The following is a 23,026-nucleotide window of genomic DNA, read 5'->3' on the forward strand; positions in this document are numbered from 1 at the left end:
ACTCATTCACACCAAAAAAAATCTCTAACACTATGTACATATAATATAACATCAGCTTGCTAAACAACTCTTATTATCTGCAAGATGAAAGAACATACTAAAATACAGGCACCAAATAGTTGACAGCTCTCATGTAAGAAACAACGATCTCGAATACATGATGGATGAATGCAACACATAACTGATATGAAATTTATTTGAAGAGTGCAGTTTACAAATTTACAGTTCTAATAATCTTAGTATTTTATTTGAACACTCCAATGAAACACAAATTGAGCGGACCAAGAAACTTGCTGCAAGTCTTTCATTCAATATAGTAGTATACTAGTAGTATAGACTTCTAAGACTAAAAGCTAATATAATGTGTGATACCTTGATTTCAACATCAGCTTTGGAGTGAAAATTTGGAATGCAGAATAAAAGCTGGAGCAACTAATGCAGAACCTTGAAAGTTTTCCAAATTTGCAGGATGCTACCATTATAGATTCGTCAATCAGGAACAGGGCAATGCAGGGTCGTTGGATTGAAATTGAAGCCAGGAAAAGTGCAAAATAACATTTAGTAGAGAGAACTGCTTAAGAAACCAGTATATGCTCTGTTTGTCTCAAAAGATACGCGAGCAACCAATTATCTCCAAAAACATGCCCCATTACCAAGCTTTAAGCAAAGCATCATAACAAATCTTTAATAAACTCAAGGTTTAATGTATCGCGGACAAGAAGATAAATCCCCAGAACTAGGACCAGCGTTATGCCAGACGACATAATTCGTTGCTCTAATTCCAAAGGAAGTTTTCTCCCACCTCGGGCCGCCTCTATGAGGATCAATGCCAAAGAACCGCCGTCTAATGCTGGTAGAGGAAGAAGATTTATCACTGCCAGATTGAGATTCAAGATGGTAGCAAACTGGTAAAGGCCATCGGCATTCGATTTGGCTACTTCTGCCCCAACAGCAATAATGGCTATCGGACCAGAAACCTTACTAGCAGTTTGAGAGAAATTTAAGAATGTCTGCTTCAAACCATCCAAGACATTTGACGTTAGGCCCCAGAATTCACTTCCCGTGTAACGAAAGACATCCCATAAATTCTTCGGTTTAGCTTTTGAAAATTTGATGTTTGGTGATAATTGAACTCCTATTCTACCAGTACCATCGGAATTTTTATCCGGCGTAATGTTGATTTCTACATTTTCTCCAGCTCTTTCAATCTTGAATAGTACTTTTCTTTTGGGACTGTCTCTAATGATGTCAACAACCTCTGAAACTAATTTCGGGCTCGTACTAGAAAGGTCGATATCATTAACACCTAATATAACATCACCAGGCAATAATCCCCCTCGTGAAGCAGCTGAAAGCGGCCTAACCTCAGGTACAAGAACACCAGGAAAAGATTCTTGAACAGGCAATCCAACAAAAACAACTTGTGCAAAAACTATAACAAATGCGAAGATAATATTAGCGATCACGCCAGCAGAAATAACCATCACCCTATCAATCATTGGCCTATTTTTCAGTAAATTCTCGTCATCCACAGGAATATCACTATCAGGATCATTATCAGGAAACCCAACAAAGCCACCAAGAGGAAACGCTCTAAGGGAATACTCCACGTTTTTAGAATTAAATTTAGCTAAAATTGGACCAAAGCCAACAGCAAATTTACTCACATGAATACCCAGAAGATTAGCTGCCAAAAAATGACCACTTTCGTGAACAACAATAATAGCAGTTAACACTGCAGCTGCTTCAAGAACCGATTGAGCGCTCTGGAAGCCACCAAAATCCAGGCCAGATACAGCCAAAGTTCTAAACTTCTTTCTCCTTCCTTGCCTAAATATTAAATTCTTGCATAAAAATGGGGTTTTGCTGCAAAATCTTGAACAAGATGAACCCAAAACAGCAGAATCTAATGGATTAAACATATGGGCTTTAGTTTTCACAGAAAAATCTGAAATGGGCGGCGTCCTGGAGTTGAGAAATCTGAGAAGAGCGTGGGAGGTTGAGGATGATGACAAGTTTATGATCATTTTGACGAGTTCCGAAAGACTACGGCGAATATTATTAGCTCGGAGGAGGACGAAGATGAGTTTAATGTAGGAAAAAGATTGGATAATTAGTAATTTTGTTCTGTGGAGGTGGAGGGAATGAAATGTTCCTATCCATTTCCACAAACTTTGTTGTTTTTCGAACAATTTTGGGTTCGTCAAAGAAAGTACTGAATGCTGCTACTTGAATTTGGGCACTCAATCGTGAATCCAAAAGAAAGACCAAAGGCCCAAACAATATAATTCCAAAGTATTAAATTCGACCCGATCGGGAATTTTTACAAGATCGACAGCTCAAAATTTTGTGATAAGATTGCCCTCATTGTTTCGAAGCTGTCAAAACAAGTTAGGTTTGTTAGATCGATCCGTCTAGTCCCACCAAATAAACAAGTTGGCTCGATACATTCTTGATCCGTCCAAATGATCATCGTGTTGTGAGTCAATCAATCGAATATAACGAAAAACTAGCTGCTTGGATTTAATTGTAGAGTAGGTATCTTGTAAGACGGTTTCACGAATCTTTATCTGTGAGACGGGTCAACCCTGTCGATATTCACAATAAAAAGTAATACTCTTAGCATAAAAAATAATATTTTTTCATGGTTGACCCAAATAAGAGACATGTCTCACAAATACGACCCGTAAGACCGTCTCATACAAGTTTTTTCCTTAATTGTACGGCGACTGGGTCCATTTTTTCAGCTTTCCAGAATTTAAAATCCATGATATGAATATTGAGCATCACCTTAAAGGCAAAAACTTGTGTGAGACGGTCTCACGGGTCGTATTTGTGAGACGGATATCTTATTTGGGTCATTCATAAAAAAATATTATTTTTTTATGCTAAAAGTATTACTTTTTATGATAAATATGAGTAGAGTTGACCCGTCTCACAGATTAAGATCCGTGAGACGATCTCACATGAAACCCACTCCACCTTAAAGATGACAAATTATATGCAAAGGACATAATCATTGTTTTTAAAATTTCATGACTCCAAACTACTCCATGGACACAACTCAAGTAATATTATATATATATATATAAAAAAAACCCAATTATTCAAATGCTTAAAGAATCGATTCAAGGATGGATCACAAATCAAAATAATTTAATATTCAAATAGGAAAATGTTTTAATTAAAAATACAACCAAGTTATAGTTATATAGGGACATATAGCTTTTTCAATAAACAATTGGGACCATACAATTTGAGCTTTTACCTAAACCATAGACATGCCTCCACCATCCCCCTTCCCGACCATTCACAATATTCCTCTCCAATGCTACTTTAATTTTTTACCCTTCGTTTTCTACTTGCTCTCATCACGCATTTTCTTCCCAAAAATATTATTTCGTTTTAGGGCTTCGTTTGACTTGTAAAATGAGACGAATCCATGATAAAATATGTTAAATCAATCTATATTAGTAACACAATTATTTATAATTCTAATTCATCTGAACATCTCTTGGTACGTCAGTCAAGACATTGATTGATTCTATTTCTACTTTATCCAAAGAAGTTCCATAAAAGATTAATATCATGCACCATTCATCATCTGATAAACGAACCAACGGCAACGTGCCTTACATAACCTCGACAAAATATTGAACGAAACAAAAGACTTATAATCAACTAATTTTTGATCTTTTATTTGCATCGGCATGAAGTACAAGACAATCCACAAGGAAACCTTTTTTAAAACGAGGGTGAATGGAAAAAGACAATCTTAGTGGGGGCAAGAGATGACCTAACAATTCGAAAAAGACAGACGATTTTCACAAGTGAAATGGTGACCAGGTTCGATGAATCTGAGACACATCCAACCCCTTTGGAGTTATATATATACACTGCAGGTGCAGACTTATGATTCCTCCTGATTATCAAACATAAAAACCATTCTCACCTTGTGAAGAACCCTGGGATTTTTCTACAGGTAACTTGATCTTTTCATTTTTATTGTTTCAAATGATTTTAATTCCGCGATTATTTATTCACTATTCTTTTCTTGATTAATTTTCAGTCTAATTAAAGAAACAGTACCATTCAAATTATGACACTAGAATCAATATCTGCTATCTTTTGATGCGCATTGAGTATGATATATTGAGTTGAACTGTGTTCGTATAGGAATACTATTGGCGATGGACCAATTCGAGGCGAGGAACGACGACGGCCTCTCTTTCATAAAACGAGTAGAGAACATGCCGCCAAGAATGCCTCCGGAATCTAATAAATCTCCTCCACATTTTAACCATACTGTTTTCAAATGAAATGCCTATTCTTGAACGATTTTATGCAACACTTTCTTGTTTGGTGGAACCTTTTTTGGTGTCGAACGTATCGTCCGGTGTTAGATAACGTCGAACACAAGAAAAGTTCGCGCTGTGTGTTGCGTAGCATTGAACGAGAGAGTTCCCCCATCCCCTTCAAGCTTCACCTGTGTTTGGCCTTTTAATATTGTTTCTGAATAATTATTCTATTTCATTATCTCAATAAAAAAAGTCGACTCTTTGATCTTGTGTTATATGTAGATGATATTGAAGTTTCGAAGATCCTACTTTCATGCAAGCTTTGTGTAATTTGGAGATAATTTTTAATTGATTTCCATTACATCGAGACATTATATATTATTCAAATAAAATCTTTAATTTTTGTCGAAGTGTTACGAATCTAGATCAAATTTAATTTCTATTGGTCCTATTCTTCTTAAAAGCGAGCCCCAAAATCTTGCAACAAACGACTTTCCCACAAGTGCAGCTGTTTGTAGGACACACATCTGACCATATCCCACTCATTACACTTATCCAATTGATTATATGCAAATATCTTTTTATATTATTGTGATTTTTTAGCAAAAATATATATGTTAATAAAGGATTTCGATCACATAGAGTCGACAAATGAAATGGATTATTTAATACTTCATATACGAAAAATGGCAAAAACAGAAAACAGATATTCATTTCTCTTCCGTATCATGCATATATAGTGTTTTCGTCATCTCGAATTGTTCTCATGTCATTTATTAAAATTATGAAATCTTAGTTAATTAATCCACCTATCCGAAATCATTTTGAATGATATTAAAAAATATTACTTTTTAAAAGGTAAATACACGCTATGAAATAAAGTACAGATAAAACTACTCTTATTTGTTGTTGATATTAAAAAATATTACTTTTTAAAAGGTAAATACACGCTATGAAATAAAGTACAGATAAAACTACTCTTATTTGTTGTACAAATGAATCATGATATATATTTTGAACGTAAAAATGTGTTTGAGACGGTTTCACCGGTCGTATTTTATGAGACAAATATTTTATTTGAGTCATCTACGAAAAAATATTACTTATGTTAAGAGTATTATTTTTTATGGTGAATATCACCCGATAAAAATTCGTGAGATCGTTTCAAAAGATACCTACTCTATTTTGAATTATTCTTAAATTGCTTTTAAGAATTCATTGATCTTTCTACAAATTTGACAAGTGTTCCTCCAGCTAAATTTTGATTCAATGAGCACATTAAATTTAAAAATTTTGAAGGGCAAAACAGAACAGGTGGAAGTGATGGTAGCTTCTTGTGCTTCGAGATTCTTCACAAGATCGCTTCTTGGGAACTTCAGCTACTCCTCTCCGGTGTCTTTTTCTACTGTGAGAACCAGTTTCGGTTTTTCCAGTTCCTTTCGTCACGTTCGAGCAATGGCTTCTGACTCTGCCGCCTTTTCACCATTCAAGAAAGTCCAGATTCAGAGAGACAACGTTGTTAGTATGCTTGTTACTGCTTGTCGATTTTACTGCAGTTTCATTCAATCGCGTGATTAGTGTAGTGTGATTTTTAGTTAATTTATCTGGGTTTCATTTTATTTATGAGTGGATGGAGAATGATGGGCTTTTGGAATCTCGGAGGCTGATACGTTGTAGGGTTTTGATTGATCAAGATTCCTTGCTTTCATTTTACTTAAAGTGAAGTAGCCCTAAGAAAAATGAGAATGATAAGGAAACGGATTGAAATGGCGGGAACAAGATCTTCAAATGCTTGAAGCGAAAATAATTTTCATTGATTTTTTTTTTTTTATAGATATATGATTGATGTTCAGTCAATTATGTAACGGTTGCGTTTTGCGCTTCAAAATAGTCTTGCATCTGTTTTGACTTTCTTTTGTTTTTGGCATGTTCCTTGTTGGCGAAATTGATCGATCAAATAGGCATTTGATGCCTATGTCACTGGAAAAGACGATGCTCCTGGCATTATTGTGCTTCAGGAATGGTGGGGCGTTGATTTTGAAATCAAGAATCATGCCCAGAAGATTGCGCAGTTTGATTCGGGCTATAAAACTTTGATTCCAGAGTAAGATATAGCATCCAATCTGGCAATTTGGTTTGATATTTTTTTGCTGATATTTGTCATTTTCTTGTCATAATTTATTCCTGTTTGATTTGATTATTGATGTGTTTTTCATATCCTTTTTGTTGAATTTAGTCTGTTTCGAGGAAAGGTTGGTTTGGATGTGGCAGAAGCACAGCATTTAATGGACGGTCTTGATTGGCAAGGAGCTGTGAAGGATATTGAAGCATCAGTTAACTGGCTGAAGGCAAATGGTTCGCAAAAGGTACCTGATAATCTTTCGATGTTTCTTCTATATATTTCCTGTGCTGGATTAATATTATATTATCATAAGTATAGATTTGATGGTTGGGCACCTTTTTGTAAGTTTGTAGTTCACCGCAATTGTTATAATTTGAGTTTGCAATCGAGCTAGGTTAAACAAGAATAAGAATTTATTCTGTTGATTATCCTTTTTCTTTAAAAGGTTTGTATTCATTGAGTTATTGTCACTAGTATTGCAATTTCAGCTTCTTGTTAAAGCTCATGTATAAGTGTATCCTGTATATAATATGATGATCTCTTAGGCCATCTCCAACCCATATACTCTATTTTTCATCCTCTATCCTCTAAAATAGAGATTCATGATCTCTATTTTCAAAAACCTTCTCCAACTCATATCCTCTAAATATTAACAAATACTCTATTTCTTTAATTTATTTCATTTTCAACCCGTTTCTTTTAAATATTAAGAAATACTCTATTTTTTTAATTTATTTCATTTTCAACCCATATCTTTTAAATCTTACCAAATATGTTTAAATCTTACCAAATATTTCATTTTCAACCCGTTTCCTTTAAATATTAAGAAATACTCTATTTTTTTAATTTATTTCATTTTCAACCTATATCTCATGATTGCAATGAACTAAAAATATGTTTATCTTTATTGTTGTTGTGTGTGTGTGTTTTTTTTATTGTTGGTGATACGTCACTTTTAGTATTGTCTACGTTTTTATGTCTAAAAATATCACATGTTTATCAATTTAAATTAAGTCGATAATAAGTATTTGTAACCAAAGCACATGCTTCTTTGGTCGACCAAAGCATGTGTGCTTGGGTCACCAAAGCACATGCTTTGGTCGACCAAGAACAATGATATTTTCTTAAATTTTTTTTCAAAAGGACTATATTGTAATTGTTATGATGGCATTTCAGTAATTTGGTGGAATCTCTATATTGATCTTCAAATGAACAGTGATCCTCCAAAAATAGAGGATCACTGTTGCAGTCTCTAAAATAGAGATAGAGATTGCATTTGGAGTTGGGTTGGAGCACCAACCCATACTCTATTTTGGAGATTTCCTCCAAAATAGAGATGGGTTGGAGATGCCCTATAGTGGTTTTTTTCGAAAACATTGTTTCGTTTTTCCTTTTTTGGAGTTTGCAATCACTTATTTTTCAATCAATAAGTGTTTTCCCTCTCAGTGGAATCCAAAAGATCACAGTGTCTCACACAGAGCTGCGTTTGCTGTGGCTACTATATTTAGCACGAAATGTGTGCGCTGGTTGCTAACTATATTGCACAAGTTATATAGTTTTTTTACTTAAGTATCTGTTAACATTATCAATAGACAAGTTAATGGAAAATCGATATGTAACAATAGTGAATTTTGCGTTAATGATCCTTATTTTTTTGTTTGAAAAAAATAACCCTTGTCATTTACTGTTATATTTGCTTTGCTAGATTGGTGTAACAGGATTCTGCATGGGTGGCGCTCTCGCTGTTGCAAGTTCTGTGTTGGTCCCTGGGGTTGAGGCAGTTGTAGCCTTTTATGGAGTACCTTCCTCAGAGCTTGCAGATCCTGTCCATGCTAAGGCGCCAGTGCAAGCTCATTTTGGTGAACTTGACAATTTTGTTGGATTTTCGGATGTAAAGGTAATGTTATCCTTGCACTGTATGTTAAATTATTTGTTCTTTTAATTTCTCAAAAACATAGCCCAATCTTTCCGCTGTGAAAACAATTTTTATCTTTTTGAAGATGAAATGCTTTAGTTATAGACATCTTGAGACCTAGGCAACCATCTAACTGGGATCAAATTTTGTGTCTTCACGGTTTTCACGTAAATCAGTTACATTTCCATCCCTTTAAAATGAAAAATACAATAAATTTAAGTCATCCTTTTAGTGCATTTGTCAAACATTAGAATTTGCACCAGTTACTGGTTAATTTGGCTGAACAAACTTTTCATATAGTGATAGTTGATGTTATTAAAGAGTGTAATGATGTGTCTTTATATGAAAGGATAGGTTTGGCTTTAGCTGTCTTTGTCTTCGGGCCAAACAGCCATCTCTTACATGTTGCAGGTTTCCTAATTCCGGTGTTATGGGAAGTCATGCTGTATTCTGGTCTTGGTTATCTGGGGAGTAGGGAGAGTCCAAGAAATCTTTTTTTTTTTAATTTCTTTTCTCATGGCTGAGCAAGGGAGCTTACATGAAAATTATTTAAATTTTTTTGGATGTACCCCACACCCGGCTTGGTAGGAAATTTCTGGCAGCAACTGGATCTTACCTGCATGTGTACTATTTTTATGTACAGACTGGAAAAGCATTAGAAGAAAAGCTCAAGGCATCAGGAGTTCCACACGAGGTACACATTTATCCCGGAATTTCACATGCCTTTATGAACAAATCTGATGATGGAAAACAGAGAAGAAAAAGTATGGGCTTGAAGGATGAAGATGACGCTGCAATCGAGCTTGCATGGACCCGTTTCCGCACATGGATGAGTAGGTTCTTGTCTCTCTGAGCTGTTCTGTTTTAAGATTAGACACCTTATGTGAAATAATCAGCCTTGCTCTTCATTTGTAAGAACAAGAAGTTGGCCTAAGAGGGATCCTGTTCCCTTTTCAGATACACCCGTTTGGATGATCTCCTATGTTAGTATCCTTGTAGTTCCTTGAATGCTTGTTTTTTTATTTTGTGTCTCTCAATGGCTTTTGTATCTATATTTATTGCTAATCTATGCTATGGAAATCGGAAGAGTAGTATTTGGCGTCGTCTCAAATGGGTGAGAAAGCAAACGACATTGTTGCCTAGCAGTTCTATCTGGCAGCAAGAGTGCCATTTTTACTTCTAAATAGAAAGTATACGTTATTTCCTTATCATTTGAATTTGGAATTAATCTGAATTGGAGCTTTCATCCGAAGAGATTGATATATGATTTCGGAGAAATTTCATGTTATCTTTACGACATTATCTTTAGAAAATACATATCAATAAATATTCACTCTTAAATACGGAATATTTCACCTTACATGTGGGGGCAGTGCCTCCATGTGTAGATCCATGATCTAGATTTAACCACAAGTACATGACGTTCACTATTTTTTTTTAAAAATCACAAATGCGGCTAAATTTGGACCATCTAAATCCTGTGGGATCCTTTAAATACGTAATTGAAACAGTCTGTGTGTATGATGACTAATTTTGAGCGCCTTTTTAACCTTTTTAACTTCTGTCATAATTCAATATGTGGGATTAATTTATTTTATACCATTATTACATAATCAAATTTATTTTAAAATTTCAAACCAATTATACATATATTTCTGTATCAATTCATTTTCTTCCAATCATGTCCTTTTACGACCTCAAATCATTACATAAAAACGTTATGTCGCAATTTATTCGTAGTAGATTCGTTTATTAGACCTAATTTAATTTTGTGGCAAATATTATTTATCCATCATGGAAGAATAAAAGGATGAAATCGACTAACACGTTCGAGATTCGTGTAACTTTCACAACTTATAAAAATATCCCATGTCCTAAAAGCCATAGTAAAATTGCCCTTTTCCACTCAAATAAAACAAAGAATGCCATCTCTGTATGCATCTTTGTTGTACATGTAATTATATCTATGTATAATGTCGCCTTTCCCCCCCTTTTAAATGGATAATAACACGTTTTATTTACAGAAAAATTACTTTTTTCCCCTTTTTGGCCTAAATATATGTAATAATTTGAGTTATATTAGATTTAAAATATTTTAAAATAAGTAGATACAATGACAAACGTAAGATCTCAAAACGCCAAGATCGTTTCGTGCAAAGGGTAAAATATTTATTGAATATTTATATTTATTTTATCTAATGTTTGACTGAAATTGTACTAAAGATAAGTGTCATTCATCTCATCTTGTCCAGAAGCCATTAAATAGTTGCTAATTTTTTTGAAAAGTCAATGAACAAATAAAATTCATAAAAAGTAATAATCCAATTTCATTTGTAAAAGGTAAATATTCAATTGAGTTTGGGTCAATGACTATGTCTTAATTCCACTAGTGCAGGTACCCACCCTATTATATATATCCAAAATTTAAAAGTACCAATCAACTATTATAATATAAATATAATACATTACTCACTTATTTGGAAATAAAACATAAAGCACAACTTTTAACATAAAATTTTTCATGAAACGATTTCATAAACCAATTTCACGAGTTATAAATATATTATTTTTATATAAAAAATAATATAGATCTTTTGTCAGACAATTTCACAAATTTTTATCTATGAAATATGTCAATATTATTAATATTTACAATTTAAAATAATGTTTATTAATAAAACTTTTTCATTCTTCATAATAACTCTCTACCTGAGACAATAGCATGGCTGGCACACAACCCTAGACTCTATTTCTCCTCCCCGCTAAAAACGCCATTCATCCGTTGTCGTCACCTCCCGATCCTTTGATTATTGTATGATTTTGTTTTGTTTTTTCTGGGTATTGAATTGAATGTGATCCGTGTATAATCATGTATATTGCCACTGGGACTTCTACGCTTCTGAGAAGAGCTTCCTCCCACGCTTCATCTTCCTCTTCGACTGCTTCTGCGGCTGGGAAAAGGCTTTTTAAGACCTTATCCAACAATCCCATTTCGAATTTTAATCATATTGGTGGGAATTTTGGTTCTGGTGGGAGTCAATACTGCCGATCTTTCAGGTCTGTTCCAAGGTGGAGCCATGGCGAGTGGAAATCGCCTATGAGTTTGACTTCTCAGATCAGAACGACTTCTATTGCTGATTCGTCAACTTTACTTCATCGCAAGATCGCTACGATGGGTTTGTGTTCTATTATTTGTGTTCTTGTGTTCCAGTCATATGCAACGATGAAAGTTTCTGGGCTTAGTTTTGTATTCAGCTGCCGTTCGATGACATTCATTCTTTTGATTTTCAAGAATGTGATCAAACGGAACTCTTCGACGTGTCATGTTACGTTGATCTAATGGCACTCGCCCCCTTATGTTAATAGGATGTAATAGACATTTAACAGAAGGTATGGCGGGAATTAGCTTTAAGTATCATAGAATCAGGTGCGGATGGTTATTAGCTATTCCGTTGGTTGAAATGATCAAGGGGATGAAAGTTACGTTTAACAAATTTACACGTACAGTTTAAATAATTGATTATTATTATTTTTCATAATTCAACGCGAATATTTTAAACCTGTCCTCGTCTGCCATGGTAGGAGCAGTGATTTTTGAGATTTACCTATGATTGGTTTATGTTTTTCTTCATATGTGATAGAAGTTGATTCTCATCGGGATTTTTAATTATGTTTACTTTAGGGGTTGTACTGAATTCGGTTAATCTGTTCTATAACCACTTTTTCTTCTTCATTATTTTTTTGGCATTTTTTTTCCACGGTTAGAAGTTCGGAGATTGAAGGATAGAGTTCCTAGTCTTGTTTAGTTGCAAAATCATTCAGATCACTTTCGTGTTTAGACCATAAATATTGGATAAATTAAATCGATTGTCGAATTTGTTACATCATGTAGATTTTAAATACTCGTTTTTTTTTAAATATAAAATACTCATACTTCTCCAATCACTTGATCCTCATTAAAAGCTCAATGCTAGAAAATTGATGAGCTTGGACTTAGATGCAAAATCTTCCACTGGGAGCTTTAGTCTCGATTTTCCAAAATGTTTTTGGTTAAGGATGATTTTTAACTGCTGCTCATCATTTTTGGGTTTCAGCTGCCGAGAATGCTTTCAAGGGAATCTTTACCAGTCTTCCCAAGCCTGGAGGTGGTGAATTTGGAAAGTACTATAGCCTGCCCGCCCTAAATGATCCAAGGATTGGTAATTATTTTTAAGGTTTCCTATTTGTTAAAGCTTTTAGATTGGATTTCAAATCCTTCAAAGTTTTGTGTTGCTGTTATATTGAACTCAAAATTTTAGATGTTAAAGTATAATACATTTCTGTTTGGTGCTGTTCTTTTGCATTCTCAAAATGTTTACAATATCTGCTCGTTTTTTTATAGCATATATATGTTATTCTTTTCAATGCTTTTTCTACATATTCAAAATGTTCCAAGCTAATGTTTTCTTTTATATTATATCATTTTTTGGGATTATTCTTATGCTGTAGATAAGCTTCCGTACTCCATCAGAATCCTTCTTGAGTCAGCTATACGTAATTGTGATGGCTTCCAAGTTACAAAGGAGGATGTTGAGAAGATTATTGACTGGAAAAATACTTCCCCAAAGCTAGTTGAGATTCCTTTCAAACCTGCCCGTGTACTTCTCCAGGTACTGGTTTTAATTGCAGTATGTTGACTTCTATTATGATAACATGCTGTTTTCATCTGATCTTGTTTGTTTTATTCCTAGGATTTCACCGGTGTACCTGCTGTGGTTGACCTTGCTTGTATGCGAGATGCGATGAACAAGATTGGCAGTGATTCAAACAAGATCAATCCATTGGTATGCACAATGTTGCACTGGTTTTTATTCTCTTTGGGTTACTAGATATTGGAATTCGTGCTCAGTAGATTTCTCCATACTGAATATTTTTTTTATTTCTGTGCACAGAAGTGATTCTAGCTCAACTGTTATCTAAAATTGGCTCGTAAGACATATATTTATAGTTGTCTTGTTCCCAAATGGATACTTTCTAAGATTGTGTGCCCTCTTAACCTGTTTAGGAATTTTATCTTGCTTTACCTGATAGTTGCTGACGAGAATATGTTGTGTTGACATGTGGACCTTGTATATCTATCTTGGGAATCCATCAGCCAAGGTTGTAGTTGGGGATTGTTTGGTCTGGACTTGGGCTAACTGTTATCCCTTTTATCCAGGAACATTTACTTTTGGTGTAGAATGGGAGCAGGCCTAACTAGCCCTTGTTTATGCAAATTTGTATTGCTGGAGCAGTTCTTATTCAAACAATATGAAACTTGAATTCGAGAAGTTTTAAAAAGATTTAGTTGAAATGATTCTCATAAATTACATTGTGGTTCTAAACGAGAAAAAGGTCATGCTAGAATTGTGCTAAGACATTTGATGGCCTCCTTGTCCATGGACTGAATTTTCTGCCCGAATTCAATACTCTATTTGTTGGTTTCATTTTTAGTAAAATCATATTCCAGGTATTCTTTTTCCTGTGTTAATTTAGATAACTCTGGGTAGTTTACTAATTTCAGACTATTTTAGTTTGGAACAGTCCTTGTTAAATTAATATCACAACCCTCCTGTTGCTCGCTCACTGGTGTGTCCATCTGCTATCACTATGGTTTCTGATTCCAATATCCTTGGTGCTTGCAGGTTCCTGTTGACCTTGTTATTGATCACTCTGTTCAAGTTGACGTTGCCAGGTCTGAAAATGCTGTTCAAGCAAATATGGAGCTTGAATTTCGGAGGAACAAGGAGAGATTTGCTTTCCTTAAGTGGGGATCTACTGCTTTCCACAATATGCTTGTTGTTCCACCAGGTTCTGGTATCGTGCACCAGGTATTATAGCATAAATATAATTGCATTGAGATTTAAGAAATTTGACGTCGTTGAAATATCATATATCAGATATTCCTCAATTTTTCATTTGTACAACCGTTTTCTCTTGTGGAAAAAAGGATTTTAATAGAGGTCATGTTTTTCCTTTGTGATTTGAGTTGATAACAGACAAGTTAATGAGAGGTTGTTTCTTTGTTTAGGTCAATCTTGAATATCTTGGTCGAGTTGTCTTCAGCACTGAGGGCTTACTCTACCCTGATAGCGTGGTCGGGACTGATTCTCACACCACCATGATTGATGGTTTAGGAGTTGCTGGTTGGGGGGTTGGAGGTATTGAAGCAGAGGCTGCTATGCTTGGTCAGGTACTACCTGTAAAAAAAATAGTGCAGAGTTTTAAAACTCAATGAAATACTAGTCTGTACTTCGTGGAAAATCTGTGCAAACTGTCGTGTTTTTCATGTCGTACTCCCATAACAGTGGTACTTTATTGTTCAGTAACTATCTTTGTTAGTGTTTTTTGGCCCATCTATACTTTCTTCTTTAGCCCCATATTTTTCAAAGGCCTCTCAATGTGAAAAATAAAGATTTTGGAAGTTTACCTTTGCATTAGCTTGACGATGGGAATAAATATTGCTCTTCAGTTATGCTGAAACTTGTATTTAGTGCTTTCTACAATGTGTGGCTAATGCTATTATATGTTTTTACAGCCTATGAGCATGGTATTACCCGGAGTTGTTGGATTCAAATTATCTGGGAAATTACTAAATGGTGTCACTGCGACTGATTTAGTTTTAACTGTCACACAAATGCTAAGGAAGCACGGTGTTGTTGGAAAATTTGTCGAATTCTATGGTAACTTTCATTTGTAATGTTTGTTCCATCAGAGGATAAATTACGTGATTCCATGTGTAACTGTGTTCAGGTGAGGGTGTGGGTAAAATATCGTTAGCTGACAGAGCTACCATTGCAAACATGTCTCCGGAATATGGTGCTACAATGGGGTTCTTCCCTGTAGATCATGTAACTTTACTATACCTCAAGTTAACAGGGAGAAGCAATGAAACTGTAAGCATATTTTATTTTCATAAATTATTAAGAAATGATTCTCCCATTCTGTTTCTCCATATTTATATCAGCAAAAACCTCTTTTGTACATTCAGGTGGCAATGATAGAAGGTTATCTGCGTGCAAACAGGATGTTTGTGGATTACAATGAAGTAGGGCTTAGCATTGATCGAAAAGATTACTTGGTGCATTGTCAATTCTTGGTTTCATCTGACGTTGTATTTTATTTTTCTCTGCATGTCTGCATGTCAGCCTCAACAAGAAAGAGTGTACTCATCTTATTTAGAATTAGACTTGGCAGATGTTGAACCATGTATGTCAGGGCCAAAGAGGTTCGTGACAGGAGTTTTCTACTCACCCTCGGGTTTAAAGTTGCATATTTTGGGTATAGCTAATTGTAGCTTCTCACAGACCTCATGATCGGGTCCCTCTGAAAGAAATGAAAGCTGATTGGCATTCTTGTCTTGATAACAAAGTTGGATTCAAGGTGAGGATTAAAGGATTAAAATTTATTTGCTTTGAGTTCATTGTTTTAGAAACTCAATAACTTTTTGAAAGCTAGAATCAATTTTTTTTCCTATTTTTCTAAAGGTCACTCTTCACATTGATCTATTTATGGTTTGTGTTGTTGCTTGTTGGTGAATTGTGGGTTAAGCGCTCTATTCTGGCTTTGAAATAACATGAAAGAAGCCAATCCTGTCGAAATATCAAAAAGTCAGTGTGTCTATCTGACTGTGATGTAGGGTTTTGCTGTACCAAAGGAAGCACAAGAAAAGGTGGCAAAATTTTCATTCCATGGTCAGCCGGCAGAGCTTAAGCATGGTAGTGTTGTGATTGCAGCTATCACGAGCTGTACAAACACATCAAACCCTAGTGTCATGCTTGGGGCAGGCCTTGTCGCCAAAAAGGCTTGTGAGCTTGGTCTTCAGGTTCCTAGTTTAATCACAAGATGAGCTGTTTATTCGATCAGGCACTTGTTTTGAATGCTAACCTCATGATGATAATCTAGGTAAAACCATGGGTGAAGACAAGCCTTGCTCCAGGCTCTGGAGTTGTTACGAAATACTTGCAGAAGAGGTATTGTCTGTTTCTTTATGTTTTAAGGCAAAAGTTGGTCAAATAACGCAATTAAGTATTGCTTCTCTGGATGTTGCAGCGGGCTACAAAAATATTTCAATCAGCAAGGCTTCAATATTGTGGGATATGGCTGCACAACATGCATTGGAAATTCTGGAGAACTGGATGAATCAGTTGGAGCTGCTATATCAGAAAACGGTATGTTGAAATCCATGATACTCTCTTACTTGGTACTTTTTGCATGTCAACTAATTTATCAAGATGTGGTTGTGTTCTGCAGACATTGTTGCTGCAGCTGTTCTTTCTGGAAATCGTAACTTCGAGGGCCGTGTCCACCCATTGACTAGAGCAAACTACCTTGCTTCACCTCCTCTAGTGGTTGCATATGCCCTTGCTGGCACGGTCGGTGTTTGATTCAAACTTAATGCATTTATTTACGATTTGTGTAACCCTGTGACTGACAGAGTTCCTATTAACATTCGAGACTGGAGAAACGAAGATCAACCTCATATTTTGTCCAATATCAGAATAATAAACTGATGATTCATCTGTATTCAACTTAAAAAAGACATGCGATTATACTTCCTACTTCCTAGCATCGTGAATTGGTTATAGGATTCTAATGATTAATACATGCTCATGGTATTGGGTTGACCTCCTGGCAGGTTGATATCGACTTTGACCGAGAGCCAATTGGTGTTGGCAAGGACGGGAAAGATGTATACTTCAAGGATATCTGGCCTTCAACTGAAGAAGTCGCTGAGGTATTTAAATATAATATTTGATCTTGAATTTTTTTGCAAACTGTGCTCCAGCCTTATGAAAGGATTGTCTTATAGGTGGTTCAGTCCAGTGTATTGCGTGAAATGTTCAAGAGTACATACGAGGCCATCACCGAGGGGAACCCCATGTGGAACCAGTTATCCTTGCCCACTTCAAAACTTTACTCATGGGATCCAAGTTCTACTTACATCCATGAGCCGCCGTATTTCAAGAATATGACCATGGATCCTCCCGGCCCACATGGAGTAAAAGATGCCTACTGCTTACTGAACTTTGGAGATAGTATTACAACAGATCACATCTCGCCAGCTGGGAGCATCCACAATGATAGCCCGGCAGCCAAGTTTCTCATTGAGCGTGGAGTTGATCGGAAGGATTTCAATTCCTATGGCAGTCGACGTGGTAATGATGAAATAATGGCTAGAGGGACTTTTGCAAATATTCGTATTGTTAACAAGTTATTGAATGGGGAAGTTGGACCAAAGACAATTCACGTTCCCACTGGGGAAAAGTTGAATGTTTTTGATGCTGCAATGGTAATATTTTCGGCCTTTTTTGCATTAGACGTGGAAGATATTTTTTCTTTGATATTATATTATATCGACAATTACAAATCCTCGAGCTCTGCACTTGATACTACTACATTTTGACAAAACCACAACTTTTCAGAGATACAAATCTGCCGGACAGGACACTGTAATTTTGGCTGGAGCAGAGTATGGAAGTGGAAGCTCTCGTGATTGGGCGGCCAAGGGACCCATGTTGTTGGTGAGTCTACCTTCTGTTTGTGTCCTTGTGGTTCACGTTTTATTGTTCTCTTTCTTCACACTTCCCAGATAGGAAACTGAGAAAAGGTCGTATAAAATAAACAAATGGACTAATGGACTATCATATATAACAGGGAGTCAAAGCTGTTATTGCTAAAAGTTTTGAAAGAATTCATAGAAGCAATCTTGTAGGGATGGGCATTATTCCCCTATGCTTCAAGCCTGGTGAGGACACGGACACATTAGGATTGACAGGGCAAGAACGTTACAGTATTGATCTTCCTACCAACATATCTGAAATCCGCCCTGGCCAAGATGTCACTGTTTGTACTGACAATGGAAAACAGTTCACTTGCACTGCCCGTTTCGACACTGAGGTGGCTCCCTCATACTGATCTTTCTTTTATATCTTCATTTTTTTCCTAAGTTTTAAAATCAGGTGTAAACTCTTTAAGAAAAGTTAACTTTCGTGGTAAGTTGCAAGACAAAAAGCGAACTTAATGGGCAATGTGCGAGTTCGAAAGAAAGCTTGTATTTGCATGTTATCAAAATGTGATATTGATACACATGTAATTCATCTTCTAGGTTGAGTTAGCTTACTTCAACCATGGCGGCATCCTTCCGTACGTGATTCGACAGCTCAGTAAGCAGTAAGGAAGCATGCTCCATTAGGCACCAAGGGGGTTTTCATTACTTTCTTTTTAAAACTTTGAAAATAAATTTTATTTTTTTAGTATCCCTTTAACTAGAGTTTTTCATTACATTCTTCAGTAAAGAAAGGAAAAGGGCACGAGAAAAGTGAGTCGTCTTGTAATAAAAAGAATAATAATAACGTAGATTAAAATTTTCTGTGAAGAGAAAAGACAACCGTGTAGTTGTATTTGGGATGGCTACAAGGTTGTCATTTTATGCGGTCCATGTTGGAACTCATTTCTGATTATTATTCTCCTCGATGTTGGTTAGTAAATCTTCAGTTCATTTATAATTAGAATGAGTCTCATGTGAGACATCTTACGGATCTTAATCTGTAAGACGGGTCAACCTTACGAATATTCACGATAAAAATTAATACTCTTAGTATAAAAAATAATGTTTTTTCACGGATGACCCAAATAAGAGATCCGTCTCACAAATATAACCAGGTGACACCGTCTCACACAAGTTTTTGTCTTATAACTATCATATTTCAATAAAAATATCTCAATACAAATATATGACGAAATTTTTTAGTCAATTTGACATTAAAGTCCAATATTAAGACGATGTTTTTGATTCGAGACTAGAAACTAAACAAAACGCTCAACAAAATATTTTTTTTATTTTCATCTGCACTTTTGAATTTTTTCTTATATAAATATAATATCAAAAAATTACTTAATACCCAAAAAAATCTTGTCATATATACGCACGTGTAAAATAATACTAGTTATATAAACACCTCGGAGGGCAGTACAAAAATTATTAAGACGTGTTTGGGAAGAGCACAAGACATGTTATAAATGTGAAGTTGACGCTATTCACATTTCCAATATGATCTATCTTACCTTGTGACGTAATACGTAATGGGTAGGGATGTAAATGAGCCGAGCCGAGCCGAGCCGAGCCGAGCAGTAGCTGGCTCGGGCTCGGGCTCGGGCTCGGCTCGTTTCATTATTTTCTCGGCTCGGGCTCGGCTCGAGCTCGTTACGAGCCTCGGGTTTGAAGCTCGGGCTCGGCTCGTTCGGAATTTATGAAGCTCAGGCTCGGCTCGAGCTTCGGCTCGTTAATGGCTCGTTTATCTTGTTTAATAAGCCTGGCTCGGGTTCGCCAATAGCGACGGGTTTTGATTAAAAGCATCGCTAATAGCGACGGGTATTTACAAAAACGTCGCCGATCTGGATCGACGACGTTTTTCTTAAACCGTCGCCAACGGCGAATGTTATACATAACCGTCGCCGATCTGATCGGCGACGTTTTTCTACAACTGTCGCAAATAGCGCTAGTTACAGACATCGTCGCCAAAAAGCGACGGTTATTTTAGACCGTCGCTATTGTAGCGACAGTATGTCAAACCTGTCGCCATTAGCGACGGGTTTTATAAAACCCGACGCTAATGTCGCGACAGTTTGAACAAAAACCGCCGCTAAATGTTTTTTTTTTAAATGTTATAATTATTTAAATCTGAAATAAAAATATATTGTGCTTTATAATCGAAAAAATTTAACAAAATTTGAGAAATGTAATCATATTATTAATCTGCAAATAATAATACAAGTGTTTCATACAAAATGAATCAGCCATGTAGCGCTACATCTCCTCCTGTGATGTTGATTTAAATGAATCAAATTAAATTTTCTTAATGTAACGTTGATGAGAATAACGAAATTTAATAAACTTACGTGGAGCAGGCGGGATCCCGTGTCAACGAAAGATCCATCTGCATGTCGATGTGTGTGAACGTATAGCTCCCATGACGTTGGATCTCTGTCATGTCGTGCTCGCTAAAATGAATTCAATAATTGTAAAACATTAACATTTATAATTAATGAAATATATATTTTTTCCAAAGTACAATTCAATAAATGTCACGAACATCGTCGCTCGAATATTGAACTTCTTCTATTTCACTTTCAGTTCAAATCAATTTCGTTGTCGTACATAACATTAGCATCGACTAGATTTTGAGACGATAAAAGAAATTGAGTTGAGATGTCATGAGGTCCACTTTCGTTGTTTTGAAATGCATCGTTCGCATCAATTTGATTATGCTCAGTATTTTGCTCAACATCAGTGACATAAGCTCGCCTACGTAGAGTACTCACGTGCATCCAATCTGATTCTGCTCTCTTCGTTGTTGGATAAGTCAAATACACAACTTGCGAGGCTTGCGTAGGAAACACAAATGGTTCGTAGTATCCAAGACTCTTTTTTCGATTGACATCAACAATTTTGTACTTTTTATTAGGAAACACAAATGGTTTGTAATTTCGTCTAAATATGGTTTGTTCTGACATTTTTTTCGATTGTAAGGACAACTAATATATCTATTTAATAAACACTCAGGATGACTAAGTGCAAATGTTACAAACGACTCTAAACGCGACAATTTATAGACAGTTTGCTAAAACCCTAAAACCTAAACCCCAAAAGTCAAAACCGTTGCCATCAGCGACGGCTAAAATCGTTTGATGTAAACCGTCGCTATAATAGCGACGGGTTTTAATAAACCGTCGCTAAATCTAATATGCGACGGTTTTAATGCAGACCGTCGCTATATAGCGACGGTTTATAATAAACCGTCGCTGATATTTTCGTTTTTTTCGCCCATCAACCACTTAAACGAGCCGAGCTCGAGCTCACGAGCCAGCTAAACGAGCCGAGCTCGAACTCGAGCTCACGAGCCAACTAAACGAGCCGATCTCAATTTTGAGCTCACGAACCTATTATCGAACATGTTCACGAGCTAACGAGCCGAACATCATTAATCTCAAGCTCGGCTCAACAAAATTGTCGAGCCCAAAATAAGGTTCGGGCTCGGCTCGATAAGCTTAACGAACGAGCCCGAACGAGCTTTTTAACGAGCCGAGATCCGAAAAACTCGCGAACAGCTCGGCTCATTTACATCCTTAGTAATGGGCAGCCCAAGTATAAGCTGTTCTTGTCCACCACAAAGTGCGAGTTCAGTATTGTGGGACACGGCAGAATTTGGACAAGGATTGATGAACCCTGACCCAAATTACAAATATAGTTACAAATCCCCAAGTATAAGCTGTTCTTGTCCACCACAAAGTGCGAGTTCAGTATTGTGGGACAGGAGTTCACAAAGATTGGTTGGGGATTTGTAACTATATTTGTAATTTGGGTCAGGGTTCACAATCCTTGTCCAAATTCTGCCGTTGTGATATTGGTGGATCTCATATTCTATTTGTATTATGTTAACGTGGTAAATTCCCTTTGAAAACAAAATTTTTGGGTAGCATCAATTTTCCCTTCTCTGTCTGGCTGCTAATGTGGCAAAATGATTGAAACACAATGAGATTTGTACTATTAACTATTGGTATAGCATCAAACCTTTGGTCATGTAGAAGGGTGTTCCAAAGGGATTTGCCACTGGCCATAGATTTATCAACGGCTGTGCTCTAAGTCTCAGAAAGTGGCGAGCTCCAAAGGATCCATGACAAATGGCTCTCACAAGCAGGATGCTCGAGTCAGACCAATGCGGTAGATGAAAACCGGCTCTCTCTCATTTCTTATGTGCGGCATGGCGTGCTTTACTGCATTAGACATCTTTTTTTTGGAGGGTTTGTGTGCAATACATCAGATATAATACAGAGGAAGAGCAGCAGAATGTTGAGGAATGTGAAACTTCATGTTCTGATATGCGTGCCTTAGCCTCTAGCTTCAAAGATTTGATGGGTTTTGTTGACAAGAAAGAGACTGAAATGAAGGAATGTTCAGAAGAAAGAATGGAGATTCAAAGAGGCGTGCCAGTCAGAGTTTCGAGGAGCAAGCGTGGTTGATGTTGTTTTCATTTTTTGACATCTCCATGTTCTTCTTACAATGCACATTTTGAATACAGATGGTAATTCTAGTTGATCTTATTGTTCCGTCCCTTCCGCTGGAGGATGAAATAGGAGGGATGGATTTCATTATATTGCAAATAGCAATTTATAGCAACACTTAAAAAGGAGGAAAAATTTAAGAGAATATTTGGAAAATGTATATTTCGTTGCCATTTCTTATGATCTCGGAGTTTGATATTATTTTATCGGCATGTTCACTGTAACTTTTATGAAATTATCTCACGAATCAATTTTATGAGACGGATATCTTATTTGGATCACCAATGAAAACATATTATTTTTTATGTCAAAATTATTATTTATTATTGTAAATATGAGTTGACTGTCGCATGAATAAAGATTCGTGAGAAGAAACTTACTACTTAAATGGATATGCTATTCATGTTTCATATAAAGAGTGGTTGTAGTTGTAGGGAGTTCATTATTTTTATTCTTTTATTTTACACTGTTTTATTTTTCCTCATCGTGCAAGCGTTGCTCTGCCAATACATCTGATCTCGGTTAGAAATTTTTAATTTGGTTAACTATTTTTCAAATAATTGTTAGCTCATTATGCCTATTTTGATGGAATCTTTGTTACCTGAAAGT

The 23,026-nt window shown here is 36.0% G+C and overlaps 3 protein-coding genes and 1 long non-coding RNA gene across 4 annotated transcripts; 3 read left to right on the plus strand and 1 right to left on the minus strand.

Moving 5' to 3' along the window:
* Positions 1 to 165: 165 nt before the first annotated feature.
* LOC140838448 (probable membrane metalloprotease ARASP2, chloroplastic) lies at positions 166 to 2,208 on the minus strand. The gene has a single exon (XM_073204755.1). It carries the CDS (start codon positions 2,025 to 2,027, stop codon positions 672 to 674), a length of 1,356 nt encoding a protein of 451 aa, XP_073060856.1. The 5' UTR covers positions 2,028 to 2,208; the 3' UTR covers positions 166 to 671.
* A 1,582-nt stretch (positions 2,209 to 3,790) lies between these two features.
* LOC140837691 (uncharacterized) lies at positions 3,791 to 4,599 on the plus strand. The gene is made up of 2 exons (XR_012119435.1): positions 3,791 to 3,982; positions 4,177 to 4,599. It is a non-coding gene; the product is annotated as an uncharacterized lncRNA (long non-coding RNA).
* A 964-nt stretch (positions 4,600 to 5,563) lies between these two features.
* On the plus strand, positions 5,564 to 9,357 carry LOC140838449 (uncharacterized). Its single transcript, XM_073204756.1, has 5 exons — positions 5,564 to 5,816; positions 6,260 to 6,402; positions 6,535 to 6,664; positions 8,126 to 8,317; positions 8,979 to 9,357. The coding sequence occupies exons 1-5, from the start codon at positions 5,568 to 5,570 to the stop codon at positions 9,186 to 9,188; spliced, it is 924 nt and encodes a 307-aa protein (XP_073060857.1). The 5' UTR covers positions 5,564 to 5,567; the 3' UTR covers positions 9,189 to 9,357.
* Positions 9,358 to 11,048: 1,691 nt separating this feature from the next.
* Positions 11,049 to 18,601, plus strand: LOC140838450 (aconitate hydratase, cytoplasmic). The gene is made up of 20 exons (XM_073204757.1): positions 11,049 to 11,511; positions 12,430 to 12,534; positions 12,824 to 12,984; positions 13,066 to 13,158; positions 13,999 to 14,184; positions 14,385 to 14,546; positions 14,892 to 15,036; positions 15,107 to 15,249; positions 15,345 to 15,401; positions 15,502 to 15,581; positions 15,661 to 15,736; positions 15,993 to 16,178; positions 16,259 to 16,326; positions 16,406 to 16,524; positions 16,607 to 16,728; positions 16,992 to 17,090; positions 17,166 to 17,645; positions 17,779 to 17,877; positions 18,011 to 18,253; positions 18,462 to 18,601. The coding sequence occupies exons 1-20, from the start codon at positions 11,205 to 11,207 to the stop codon at positions 18,528 to 18,530; spliced, it is 3,000 nt and encodes a 999-aa protein (XP_073060858.1). The 5' UTR covers positions 11,049 to 11,204; the 3' UTR covers positions 18,531 to 18,601.
* The last annotated feature ends 4,425 nt before the right edge of the window (positions 18,602 to 23,026 follow it).

Source organism: Primulina eburnea, chromosome 8 (assembly GCF_022965805.1).
Source record: "Primulina eburnea isolate SZY01 chromosome 8, ASM2296580v1, whole genome shotgun sequence".
NCBI classification, from domain to species: Eukaryota; Viridiplantae; Streptophyta; class Magnoliopsida; order Lamiales; family Gesneriaceae; genus Primulina; species Primulina eburnea.